Source organism: Cibotium barometz, chromosome 7 (genome assembly GCF_041138505.1).
Source record: "Cibotium barometz isolate CiBa-2024 chromosome 7, ASM4113850v1, whole genome shotgun sequence".
Classification (NCBI taxonomy): domain Eukaryota; kingdom Viridiplantae; phylum Streptophyta; class Polypodiopsida; order Cyatheales; family Cibotiaceae; genus Cibotium; species Cibotium barometz.
The window spans coordinates 13,760,305-13,774,409 of record NC_141052.1 but is presented as its reverse complement, the minus strand read 5'-3'; the positions used below and the strand labels follow the sequence as shown (position 1 = coordinate 13,774,409).

The following is a 14,105-nucleotide window of genomic DNA, read 5'->3' as shown; positions in this document are numbered from 1 at the left end:
TGCTTGTTCCCACTGTGTACTGAATTCCTCGAAATCCGCGTACTTGTGCTTCGTGCATCTAGTCTCGTACCAGTAAGGTTGAGTCTAGTGGTCTGAATCAAAGTCACGATTACCTTCTTGCTCAAAACATCAGCCATTGGGTTGGCCTTTCCTAGAAGGTACTCGATCATACCACTAAATTGCTAGAAGATATGGCTCCAGCGGAGCTGACAGTCACTCCACTCTGCACTTGGCATTGTCTGAATCCAGTGAAATGCCTGATGGTCAGTGCAAACCTCAAATTCACGGCCATGAAGGAAATTTTTCCAATGTTTCAAGGCATGAATAACTACTAGGAGTTCTTGATCATAGACCAAGCAATTCTTTTCCACAAGCAGTAACTTACGAGACATGTAAGCTACTAGATAGCCATTTAGTTGTAGCACACCTCCAATTGTGATGTTACTCGCAATAGTGATTACTTGGAACGGCTCGTCCCACGAGGCAAGCGCTAGACAAGGCGCATGTGACAAAGCCACCGTGAGGTTCTTGAATACCTCCAACGCTCGTGGAGTCATTCAAATCCGTTGCCTTCTAGTCTTGATCCCCTTTAACAGATCAATGTGATCCACCGAGAGATCACAAAATTTGTCTATGTAAGTGGAGTGTGCTTGGCATATACTCACAAAGGGTCTAATGTCATAAGCGGTCTGTGGTACTTTCCAATTGACAATCTCGACCACTTTGACCGGATCAAGTCGAATGCCCTCAGCACTGATAATATATCCAAGGTAGTGAACCTCAAACAAATAAAATTCCAACTTCTTCTCATTCACGTAGAGCTCGTTACTTTCCAACAACTTCGGGACTTTCTCCACATCAATGTCATGCTGCTCAACAATAGCTGAAAATACCAGTATGTCGTCCAGAAATATGAACACACACTTTCTTATTAAGTTCCTGAAATACACGCATCATCATGCGATTGAATGTGGTTGGGACGTTCGTCAAACCAAAAGGTATGACCACAAATTCATAGTGAGCCCTTTCCGTACATAAGGTTGTATTAGGGATGTCCCCTTCAACAATCCTTGCCTAGTGGCACCCACTCTTCAAGTCCAATTTCGAAAACACCTTGACCCTATTCAGTCTCTCAAGAATATAATCTATTCGAGACATCGAGAACTTACTCTTGATAGTCACATTATTGAGTGCACGATTATCAACACGCAATCGAGAAGAATCATCCTTCTTCCTGACAAACAAGATCGATGCTGCAAAAGGCGACACACTGGGACGTATGAAGCCAGACTGCAACAATTCTTGGAGTTGGCGATCCAACTCTGATTCCATTGTGCCTTAGATAGGCGGTATGGAAACTTGCTCAAGGGATCCGAGCCTGGGAGGAGGTCTATCTTGTGGTCCTCCGCTCTAGACGGGGGGAGCTGGGGAGGGAGATTGTCTCGAAGAAAGATCTTCTAGAACTTGTCATGGAGCGCCTGGTACTTCTCTGAAACACTGGGCAGTTTGGATGTATATCATCGCACACTGTGTGCCTTTCCTGATTTCTCATTTAGCCTGTAAGTGGCTTATGAGAGGAAAGTTTGGGATTCCTAGCTCAGACTTAATGGTCGCCGGGACTTTGGACACATTCCGGCTAATCTAAAAAGTGTACTTGTCCCGACTCCTAATCGATATCTAGCTGGAACTTGTGAAACCATTGACTTCCCAAAATTATGTCTGCTCCTACAAGAGGGACAACCATAAAATCGCGCACAAACTCTATGCCCTAAATGACTAATTTAGCACCTGGAGCTTCAAACTTGATGCTTGTCGTCATGCCTGTGCTAAAACCCTCAACTTTCTTGACCACCGAAGTCAAAACAAAACGAACTCGCCAAGCAGCCTGTTCCGTGACCATATCCTCCATGCTACCGATGTCAAACAAGCCGACGACTCTCTGGCCACCTATGTAGCCAAAGGACTTGAGTAATTTGTTGCGCTCATACTCCTGGTCATGGATACCCTTCTGCTTATCTTCGAGCTCTCGGCTAACGATTGCACCAACCAAAGCACTGGGATCCGAAGAACTAGGGACAATTCTTGGGGCATGTGCAGGAGGAGGGCTCACCACAAAAGCCGTGGAGGCTGCCGTGGTTGTCTGTGGAGTAGTAGTCTTCTTAGGACACTCCCTAGAAGTGTGTCTTTTTGTATGACAAAAGAAACACCTGCCCTCCTTGTACTGAGTTGTCTCATCAGTACTCAATTTGCCACCGGTCTTGCCTCCCTAAGCTTTCTAGTCTCGAGTAAGCCTGGGCGCATTGGTCGAGTTCTTGGAGCCAGAGACTCCCGTGCTCTGTCTTGGGAAAGACCTCGTCTAGTTCTAGCCTTTTCCCTCGAGGCAGTTGCCTTGTGAGTGGCAAGCTAGGAAGTCTTGGGCTCTTCGCCATTGTGCTTCATTTCAACACCTTGCACAAGCGAGAGTGTATCTTCGAAGGTGATTGGCCTAAACATACGCACCTCCCATTGGATTTGCGTATAAGGCCATAAAGGAACTACCCTTTCTTGTCCTTACTAGATAAGCTCAATTGCAAACATAAGTTTGAAATTTTATTGACAAATTGAAGGATTGGTTGCGCATCAAAATGTGCTCTCCTAGAATCGTCTTCGAGTCGCTCAAGGTAATGGGATGTTAGAAACCACCGCTTAAGGTCGAGGACAAACTCGTCCCAAACATAAGCTGCCATACCAACCTAATCTGGTGTGGGCATGAGCCCACTGGGTCCACCAAGGAATGGCCTCACCTTCCAAGCACCAACTAGCCAAGATCACTCTATCATTACCGTTTTTTCTAACTGCAGCAAAATAAGCTTCAAATTGATGCAAACAGATAGTAAGAATAGAGAACTGGGTCAAGTTTACCATTATACTTATTGAAGCTTATTTTCTCGAAAAAATGACTCGAGGAAGCCGTAGTGTCATTCTTGCGTCTAAAGACGCAAGGTATCTTTCGTGTTCCATGCATCGTCTGGCGTCTTCTTGTGCAGCAGCACGGGATGCTCCCTCACGGTCTTCCATCTTTCAAATCTCCATTGCTTGCATTTGCAACTCGAGCATCGAACTCAACTACAGTCTAACCCCTCAAAAGGGTCATTCAGTAGAGGATCTACTGTCGGGCTCTGGAAAACAGAAGGAGAGGGAGGAGGAGACGGAGAAAGAGGGCCTAGAAAACGGGTGCACTCTTCCAGGGCCAAGATCTACACCTTGCTCTTCCAATTTGGTACCCTATTCTATGATTTCTCACATGATCTGCTGGAACATCTCCTGTACAGTCATGTCTACTATCCTCGAAGGATTGCCTGGTGCACTTCGTTCCCAAGTTCGTCGTTCTCTCTCTTCATCGTGGCTCACCATAGCAAGAAAATGTACTTTCTTTCCGGAGCGCAATCTGACCATCCACTATGCGTGCGGGAGACTTCCGGAGGCTGAAAACCCACCGTCCTTCGAGGGATAGGAGTCATCGGAGTCTAGAAACCAACCACACAAGCGAGAAAAAAAAATTCCTTCTTTTTTTCTGGTTTTTCTTGAAGAAGGCTCTGATACCAATGTAACATGCAGAAGCTTCATGGTCTAATCGATAACTTCAATGCTCAGAATTCAGCAATCATTCACGACAAATATAACGCACAAAACTATAGAAAATGTGCACAAAATAGAGAGAGAGAAAGAAAGAAAGAAAGAAAGTAAGAAAGTTATATTAACGTCTACGGAAGACTCCAAGGGTTTATGAGACCAAAAGTAATACAATGGTACCAAGGATATACTGGACCATGGAAAACTGAACGAAAAAGTAAAATGAAAACATATGATAGTATATGTGATCAACAAATGATCTTGTGTAGAGTAAGATATGTTGTAATCAGCTAATGACGATACCCGCCTCGGCCAGAACCGATCTGATGGTGGAGTGAATGTCAAGCCTCTGTGATGGAAGTGTGTCATGTCGACGGAGAACTTGACGAACCTATCTCTGTTTGGCGGAGAGTCCTAATGCTCTAGGTTGGGGATGTCTGGCTCGCAGAATGGATTGAGCTCTCGCGCTAAGAACTCCTTTGGGGCGTGGGACTGGAGCGTGGGTACGAGTGGTGGGCTCTAATGTCGTAGTAGAGGAACTCTTGTGGGCAATGGATTCCGATGTGGATGTGTGTACCACAAAGAAATCTGTGATGGCTCTCTATGAGGTGTCCTGTCAAAGACGAGGCTGTCTCTCAGCATGCTACCTCAACACTACATCCCTGTGTCGTCTAAGCTCCATCAAGTACATGCACAAGTACCTCTGATCCTCAACCTGTATCAATGTGAGTGGTCTGAATCCCTCTCGGAAGAGGTAATGGAATCTCCCCTGTATCTCATAGTAAGCCGGGCAACTGAACATATAATGGGCCTCATCCTCTATTGCTACTGTGATGCATATTGTGCATGTCCTTTCCTCATGTGGAATATGCTCAGCTCTGCCAGTCTCTACTCTGAGGCGGTGGGAGGATACCCTGAGCTCGCCAATCGTGATACTCATAGCATGTGACGTGTATCTGTATGTATCCAAGATCTCAAAGAATCCATCCTCCAAGAGTCTCAAGAAGTGATCTCTGTAGAACTCACACTTCTTACCAATCTCTAATGGAGATACCCCATATCTCGTGTATGTGTAGCCAGAGTAGATCTAACCGGATGATCCAGTTGATCTCCTGTCTCGTGAAAGATCAAGGTAGGGGAAATCCAAACTATACTGAAATGGGGGGAGACGGTCCATCTGTATGCCATGTGCATGAAACCACTCGACTACCTCAGAGTACCATGCATGTGTTGGTAAGGTGGTGGCCGTGTAACGGAGGAGGGTAGTCCAACTCGTCTCAATCGCTCCCTCTCCTTCTCGTAGTATAATTGCATAGAGGACTCTAGTGCTAGTCATGGGAAGCGATCTCTATCAAGCGTGTATACATGCTAAACATAAGTGACAGTCTGAAAAAGGGCATCTGTAACCAGTGGAACCACCCCAAACTCTGCATGTAGAATGTCATGTGGTAGAGATGACTTACTCGTGATCATGCGTGACATCATCACCTGTAGCCTCGCTATGCTCCTCCAGTGATCCTTCCCTAGGCCTAGTCCCCCAAAAGGGGGCACCATACATAGGCGCTGGTCGTACTAGAGAATCAAAGAGCCAGCACTTAGTGTGAGGTTCTTGGGAATGTGCCTAGAAACACTAACTCTCCATACGGGCTAGGGAGGCATGCCCCCTCACAAGTCGATCAGTGGCAGCTGTGGTCATGCAGAACAAAGGGCCTATAAAAGTGACTCCCAAATACACATACTTCTGCACAAAATCTCCACTCGGGCATCTCTATATACGAAAGAAAATCGTGAGGCGACTACATAGGATCTCTCTCAAGTCAGGCATGGCTAATCGCATCCCCATAAAGCCAGCCTCCTCATCGTGTCTAACCATTGTGAGCATGCCTCTCAAATGAGAGCGAAACAAGCATGCCACTCACCCCCCCCATGGTGCGTGTTAGCCCTCTATCAGGGCTTTGATGCATTTCTGTGTAAAAGATAATATCCCTATCGGTGTAAGTCTCTGTGAAGCCTCCTATGCCTGACCATAGAGTTCCATTGCAATTCCATACTCCCATCCTCAGTGCATTTGTGGTCTCATAGACCCCGCACCGTCATGTGGGACGTTTATCCATGATGATGACTCGGTCATCACGATAAATGGCCCATTTTCCTACCTTGCAGGCTTACATAACCTGAACCATCCCGGCTTTCCTTTGTTCGACCTGTAGGGAGGTGAGGTCATCTCCAAGGTATATTTTGGTGGTTCGAAGAGTGGCCCTCTTCTTCAAGAAAGCCAAACGGAACTCCGTATCTTTGAACTTGAGAAGGAAAGGCCTCTCCCTTGTCAAGTCCTTCCCGGCTCACCAAGCATCTACAAAAGGGGTGTCAGTGAGGCCCATCTATCTATACATAGAACCTCACCATCCTCTTTCGGTGAGTTGCCAGCTTGCAAGCGATGCTTCTCTTCCTCAAGCGTGGCCGTCATGATGGATGTGGCATTTGGGGTGTGTGGATTGTTTTTTGTTTTTTCACAACCTCAACCCATTTGGAGGTTTCTCCAACCTCTTCTTTGGTTGCTTCCATGTCTTTTCGGAGGCCTGCATGCTCCTCCCGGAATCCTGATTTGGCCTCTTAAATCTTTGCTGTGATTGCCTTCTTAGCCTTCTCTAGTTCCGCCTCAAGTTTGGCATTGGCGTCTCGCAACAGGTAAATCTCTAGAGCAAGGGCTTCTTGTGTAGCTAGCCCTCCTTCCTCTACCATACTTGTGCATCTCTTCCTTGCATAATTCCATACATTTCTCCATGCATGCTGCTAGGTAGCATCCTTCCAAGCTTCCATCTCTTGTTGCATCTCATCTTGCAGCTGTTTGTACATTTCCTCTACCCGATTGTCTTTGCCCTGGATCTCAGTCCTGACAACATGAATCTCCTTTTGATGCTGGTTCAATGCCCTTCTATTAGCTTCTTTTGGTCTGAAAGGACCTTCTGAGCCTATTCTTTGATCTTGTTCACTATGTCTTCAAGAGGGAGCACCATTGTCACAATCAACCAAGTCAAGGACACAGTAGAAGACGCGGGAGCCGGCCCGATGTGCGATGGGGTAAGAGCGGGAGTGGCTTTTGGTTGAGGATTCAACCATTTGTCCGGGATAGGGAGATTCTACATTATTGGGGGCCCAGACATAACACAGGGCACAAGTGGAAACAAGAGAGAGGGCGGTGGCGAACAGAGCAGATGGCAGGCACACAAGCGGAAGGAGGAGAGAGGGTGGCAACGGACAGAGCAAATGACAAGCGCACAGGACGCAAAGGACACGCACACGCGGAAACAGGAGGGGGGGAGAGAGAGAGAGAGAGGAGCACGCACAACAGTGCAGCGAAGGAGAGAGAGAGAGAGAGAGAGAGAGAGAGAGAGAGAGAGAGAGAAGAGGACACAGTATTGGGTCCCAAATACCCTCTATGGGGCCCCAACGCGAATGGTGTATTTGCTTTATTAGAATGATGTAAATCTGAAAATAAAGACTGAATCTTGACCTACAATGTCCACCTTGGTTGGAGCACTCCCCTTGGCTATCCTGGCCCTTGGAACACGGCAGCCCTTCATGAATAATGAGATTAATCTAACGATTTCTTGGCTTGGGTATTTATGCCCCTTCAGTATGCTGGTCGGCTGCCCCAACAGGCGTGAGCCTGCTCTTTATTCTCACGACTAGGCAAAACTAGCATTAAGCTGTTGTTATAAGCCATCATTTCACACTGATTTCTTGGCTTGGGTATTTATGCCCCTTCAGAATGCTGGTCGGCTGCCCCAACAGGCGTCAGCCTGCTGTTTATTCTCACGACTAGGCAAAACTAGCATTAAAATGTTGTTATAAGCCATCATTTCACACTGTTATTATGGCACAATGCTTCCTATGCAAGACAATGCATACCTGACCTCGGACGCCTAGAGTGGAACCATGGCTGACTCGTCCCGGACTGGGCTCACATGGAACCAATTTCCACTCCAAGTCCTGCACCTTCTTGTTCAGATATGTCTACGTGGCATCCAAGTGTGGGATGCACGTGACAACTTAATTTAGTTCTTGCCCAAAAGCACTTAGAAAAAGCACTTTAAAACTCACTTATAGCCCAAAAAGCATCTTTTTAATAATAAAAGATCTTCTCTTTTTAGTATTTAATCTTTTGCTTTTCAAAAGCTGGTTGCATCATTCCAAGCCTATAAGGTTGCCCTGCACTGCTACCCTGACACGTGGCAATGCCACGTCATCAACACCACGTCAGTTGTTTTTTTCCACTTTTTTTAGTTCTTCTTCCTTTTTTGGCTGCGTTGCATTTTTGCATGTCAGCAACCTATATTTCGATGCTTCGGTGACACCCCCCAAACTTATAAACAATTGTCCTCAACTGATAGCATAGTTACTGGGGAATGTCATTCCCTCTCTAGGGAACGGGGGAACGTCGTTCCTTAGTCCTAGATGTTCCAAAACGTTCCGGAACATTCTCCCATAAGGAACAGCCAGGGGAAAATGTTCCAAACATTCCCCCTGGTAATATGCCCAAAAACCCTAATAAAAAGGGCAAAATGTTTTTTTTTTAATTATCCTCTACTTTTCCCACTCAACTATGTATACATAACATAAATTTTCAAAGTTTTAGCTATCCTACTTAAAAAATCATTATTTAAAATGACATTTTTTAGAATTCCAATAGTTTTGTTTGCTAATGTGGTGTTCCCCCGTTCCCGTTCCAGTTCTAGGGGTTGAAAACGTTCATGTTCCAAGGGGCCAAAACTCCCGTTTCCTGGTAACTATGATTGATAGGTATAGTTTTGTCTTAGCTTTTCCTTGTTTTTTCTAGTTTTTCTCTGCTTTTTCTTGTTGTGGACCTATCTCTTCTCTCTCTTGCTCTTGAGATATGGTTCTTCTTGATGAATGTCCTCCTCTTCTCTTGTGCTTGGCTTCAGGGAGCAAGTTGCCCTCACGGTATTCACCCTTCACACAAAGTGACCTTGGGTTTGAGCTCTCTGGCACATACTCCCACACCTTTGCACCTCTGGGGTCTCTCTCAAGCAAGAGTTTCCAAACATGATGGTCTTCCTGTCAAGATCAACATGTACCCATTATATGTCAAAACACACAAACATGTGCACACATGCTCGTCGTTGGGTTTAACTGGACGTCCCTGATCCTTGGCACACATTCATAGATATGCTCACAAGCATATAAATAAATGAACAAATGAATGCATAAACAATTCCTTGGTTTTGACACCAATTTCTTGGTTTTTACACCAGTTCCTACTATAGTCCAACTGCCCATGTCAATGACTCACTATGGTAGACTAACAGTATTCATATCCATGTCAATGTCTAACTATGGTAAACTAACAATATTCATATCCATGTTCTCAGTTCCAATTTTCTTCACTCATAAACAATGCCTCCATGAGATGGCTAGATCCATGACTCTTATACAAAAGATTTAGTGTTGTTCAATCTCAGAGTTGCTCCTTTTGGATGCAACTTGGATAACGATCGTTGAGTTTTAGAATACTCAATTCCCTATAGTGGAATATAAACCTTAAGCATTCTACTTTGTTCCTAGTGTGAGGGTAAAAGGGTGAATGAACCTGATGTGCAAGAGATCAGAGCAAATCGACACAGCATGAAATGGATGAATGAATATATGTAAAATGGTGAATGTAACCCAGTACATGCTGTGTTGATTTGCTTTGATCTCTCGTACAACAGGTTCTTTCATCCTTTTGCCCTCACATGGTATCAAGCTAATCGATAGGGCCAACCGACCTAGTCTTGTGGGGGGACTAATGCTATATAAAACACTCAACGCTGCCCCTCCTACATATTCACACCATCCGGCAGCGCCGTGCTTCACCATCGACAACAGCCACCTTGCTCAATCAATCATCTTTATCCAATATCCAGCATCGATGCTTTGCCCCTGCTTCATCGATTCATCATCTCGCATTTAGTAGCGCGGCGCCCTGCTCCCACGTTATCCTGCGATGCCGCGCTCTGCCCCTGTATTGCCATCAACAGCAGTCAACCATGCCCTGTGTGCAACCTTGCTCTGACCTGGTAAAAAAGCCTTTTTAGGACTTTGTAAGGTCTTTAATGAGGGCCTTCTTGGGCCCTTATGGAGGGCCTTTTTGGACCCTAATTTCGGTCTATTTGCCGCCCCCTCCAACCACCCTTTTGGGCCTAATTGTCACATACCCTCTCTCAAGCCAAAAGGTGATCATGAGAGAGGGCGCAGACAATAGTAAGTGGGTGAAGAGGAACATGATGAAGTATTTGGCATTAGGAAGGTTTGGTTGTTGCGGGTGTAGATCATTCATTCTTCTCTGCGTCTTTTGTAGAGTCTTTTGAGTTTGGGCCCGTACTGGATCGATGCCACATGCAACGGGATTTCACATGCATGAACGCCCATATGGGTTTTCGTTCACACATGCGCCCCAAACACAAAAAACAAAATACGATGCAAAGGATATGCAAGATGGTAAATGCTATGCATAGGGTTTTCACACGAGGAGTGTCCTCACAGGGTTTTCACTTCCTCATGCACCCTTTACAACAATGATAGAAAATACAAATGGTGAGGATGGTCCCCCTCTCAAGATGCTGAGGCCGAGTACCGAGCCCTCTATGATGCCACCACTGAGACTATGCATCTCCGTCAGCTTCTTGCGGAGATGCACGTTCCAATGGACACCGCTACTACCATCTACGTCGATAGTCAAAGTGAGATTTCCCTCGTCAGTAATCCTATTTTTTCTAACCATAAACAAGCATGTTGGTGTTCATTTTCACTTTACCAAGGAACAACTTGAGCTTGGTACCATCAAGCTCTAGTACATTCCTACGTCGAACAACCATGCCGACATTTTTACAAAGTCCGTCAATCGCCCTATCCTCAACTGTCTTCACGAGAAGATCGACAACCTATATTCTTTGAAGTGCCAAGGAAAGTATGATGAAGATCTTTTCTCAATCAAGGGTCTTTAACGGCTACAAACATACATGTGTGCTCATTGGCCGCTATGAGTAGAGACTCTTTTTGTTGTGAATGATGGATTGTATGCTATGTTACCTAAAATGGTTTCAATTCCGAATTGAAACATTTCCAAAATGTCCATAACAAAATGATTTTAAAATTTAGCTACCAACACAACATGAAGGACTTCATGGAAAAAATAAGGGAGAAAATACAGTAGAACTTCTTCTCATTGTCTCTCTTTAGGATTTCCGCCCATCATAGAGAATTGGATTCCATGAGAGATCACTATGTGCATGATGAGGACTTTGGTAGGATTATACGAAAGCTAGAGGATGGTCAAAAAGTTAATCACTATTTCTTGAAAGAGGCATATTTGATGATAGATACATGGTTATGCATAACCTAGAATTTAAGGCAAAAAGTGATTGAGGAGTCACATGCACCACCTTATGCAAAGCATAGAGGTATTTCTTCTACTACGCAAGCATTGGAACGGTACTTCTATTGGCCTAGCATGAGAACGGATATTGACAAGTATGTATCGGAGTGCTTGACTTGTCAAAAGGTCAAATATAATAGTCAAAAGACTCCAGGACTGCTTATGTCTCTATTTTTTTTACTCAACTGTACATACATAACATAAAGTTTCAAAGTTTTAGCTCTCTCACTTAAAAATTCATCATTTAAAATGACATTTTTTAGAATTCCATTAGTTTTGTTTGCTGACGTGGTATTCCCCCGTTCCCATTCATGTTCCAGGGGTTGAAAACGTTCTTGCTCCCAAGGCCCAAAACGTTCCCTCATTCTAGTTTCCTGTTAACTATGAGTGATAGGTATAGCTTTGTCTTAGCTTTCCTTGTTTTTTCTTGTTTTTCTCTACTCTTTCTTGCCGTGGACTTATCTCTTCTCTCTCTGGCTCTTGAGACATGGTTCTTCATGCAGAATGTCCTTCTCTTCTCTAGTGCTTGGCTTAAGGGAGCATGGGTAGAGACATAAGCAATCCTGGAGTCTTTTGACTATTATACTTGACCTTTTGACAAGTCAAACACTCTGATACATACTTGTCAATATCCTTTCTCATGCTAAGCCAATAGAAGTACCATTCCAATGCTTACATAGTAAAGAAAATACCTCTATGCCCGTGGTGCATGTGACTCCTCAATCACTTTTTGCCTTAAATCCTTGGTTTCACATAACCGTGTGTCTATCATCAAATATCCCTCTTTCAAGAAATAGTGATTAACTATCTGACCATTCTATAGCTTCCACATAATTCCACCAAAGTCCTCATCATGCACATAGTGATCTCTCATGGAATCCAATTCTCTATGATAGGCGGAAATCCTAAAGAGAGACAATGAGAAGAAGTTTTACTATACTTTTCCCCTTATTTTTTCCATGAAGCCCTTCATGCTATGTTGGTAGCCAAATTTTAAAATCATTTCGTTACGGCCGTTTTGGAAACGTTTCAATTCAGAATTGAAACCATTTTAGGTAACATAGCATACAACCCATCATTCACAACAAAAAGAGTCTCTACACGGAGCGGCCACCCAGCACACATGTATGTTTACAGCCTTTAAAAGGCCTTGACTGAGAAAAGATCTTCATCATACTTTCCTCGGCACTTCAATGCACATAAATATTGATTACAAGAAATGAATCAACCATAGTCAGTTCTGTGGCATTGCCCCTGTCTGGCAATACAAGTGTATGGAGTGCTGATATGAGTTCATCCAATACAGGAGCGGGGAGTTGTTTGATGGGCACAATGCCTTGAGTCATGAAGATATGATTGTACACCTTGAAATATGTTACAACTTTGAGATGGCTGAAAAATCAATACCATCCCAACCAGGTACATACTTTGTCAAAGCTCTTGATTCCCTTACAATGTGCCTTGGAAATTACCAAAAACTTCACTATAGCCTGCACTGAAGGAAAGTATCCTCTCCAGTTATTGTGCACAGCATGGACCACAGCATGCACTAGTTGGTGTTATGCCCATGCCTTCTGGACTCCCGCTGGAAAACTGAGGTACAAAAGCCAAACATCTAACAAAGTTTGCACTGCAGTAACATCTCTTTGCAAGAAAAGAGCAGCATTTATAAGGTGAACCTATAAGAAAAGAAATCGTAATTCGCTATCAGTGAGTTGAAGATTCAAGAAATCAGGGCTTTTGCCTATGTGTGACTCACTGACTTGTGGTAGCTGAGCTGCTTGAAGTTTCGACTGTTATGTGAGGTCCAGCTAGTGCAATTTGTCTTGGCTTGACCCAGCTCAGGAAAGCCAACATATATTCACTAATGTATAGATCTGTTTGAACTTTGCAGGTCACGTAAGATCCATGTGCCCCATCAGCATCAATAACCCCAGAATGGAAAATGCTAATCAGAAATCATGAACAGAGGGAAAACTCAAACTGCTTACCACCAATAAGAAAAGAAATCGTAATTCCCTATCAGTGAGTTGAAGATTCAAGAAATCAGAGCTTTGCCTATGTGTGACTTGTGGTAGCTGAGCTGCTTGAAGTTTCGACTGTTATGTGAGGTCCTGCGAGTGCAATTTGTCTTGGCTTGACCAAGCTTAGGTAGGCCAACATATATTCACTAGTGTATAGATCTGTTTGAACTTTGTAGGTCACGTAAGATCCATATGCCCCATCAGCATCAATAACCCCAGAATGGAAAATGCTAATCAGAAATCATGAACAGAGGTAAAACTCAAACTGCTTACCACCAATCTCTCTAGCTTCTAGAATCTGCCCAACACCCAAATTATCATTCAGCCAACATACTATTACACCAAACAACTACCCAATTAGAACTACACAATGACCTGGTAAATGCTAAAGCGCCTTAAATGAAACTTAGCATGTCCAAAAGGGTTCATTTCATGCACCTCGTGATGAAGCTGACAAACTCAAATGCATGCATCAGTATTTCTAGTTCAATCAAAAAACAAAACCAACACCACATTGATTAAGAAAGGTAAACCTTGGGCCTGTATGCACACAAAAAGAACCTTCGTACATACCTTCTCCACTTTCTCAAAGCCAGTCACAAGCACCTTGACACCTTCCATGGCTAGACAGCAGGTATATCCCTGTTTTGGAAAGGGTCGGTGCTCCTTTGCACAATGAACAAGACAATCTGGACCTGCAGAAAAAGTTGTTCCAATTATGAGCTCTTAAATTAGCAGCTCCTTCCTGCCATTGATTTATTTTGAGGATACAGGTTTCTTTTCCTATCAAAATAAGATCCTCTTTTTCGAAGGTAAAAGCACAATAATGATGGCACGTTCCAAAGAAAGTGGGATCTTCAAAAACTCTCATATAAGTTACAACATCCCTAAGACAACCGTGAGGAAAAAAACAAATGAACACTATGCTGCTGTAACTGGCAGGTTTGTTAGAAACAGCACCAATGTAATATGAATGAGTAGGATCCAAGAACAAACAAAAGAACCATCATGCACACGAGAAATAGATGGTC

General features: G+C 44.0%; 1 protein-coding gene across 1 annotated transcript in view; it reads right to left on the bottom strand.

The window, feature by feature from the left end:
* LOC147636704 (uncharacterized) overlaps nucleotides 1–14,105 on the bottom strand; it is a 68,589-nt gene that overhangs the window by 17,707 nt on the left and 36,777 nt on the right. The window contains exon 4 of the mRNA XM_086800190.1: nucleotides 13,648–13,769. Within this exon, the coding sequence (XP_086656316.1) occupies nucleotides 13,648–13,769 (122 nt within the window). The remainder of the gene's footprint in view (nucleotides 1–13,647; nucleotides 13,770–14,105) is intronic.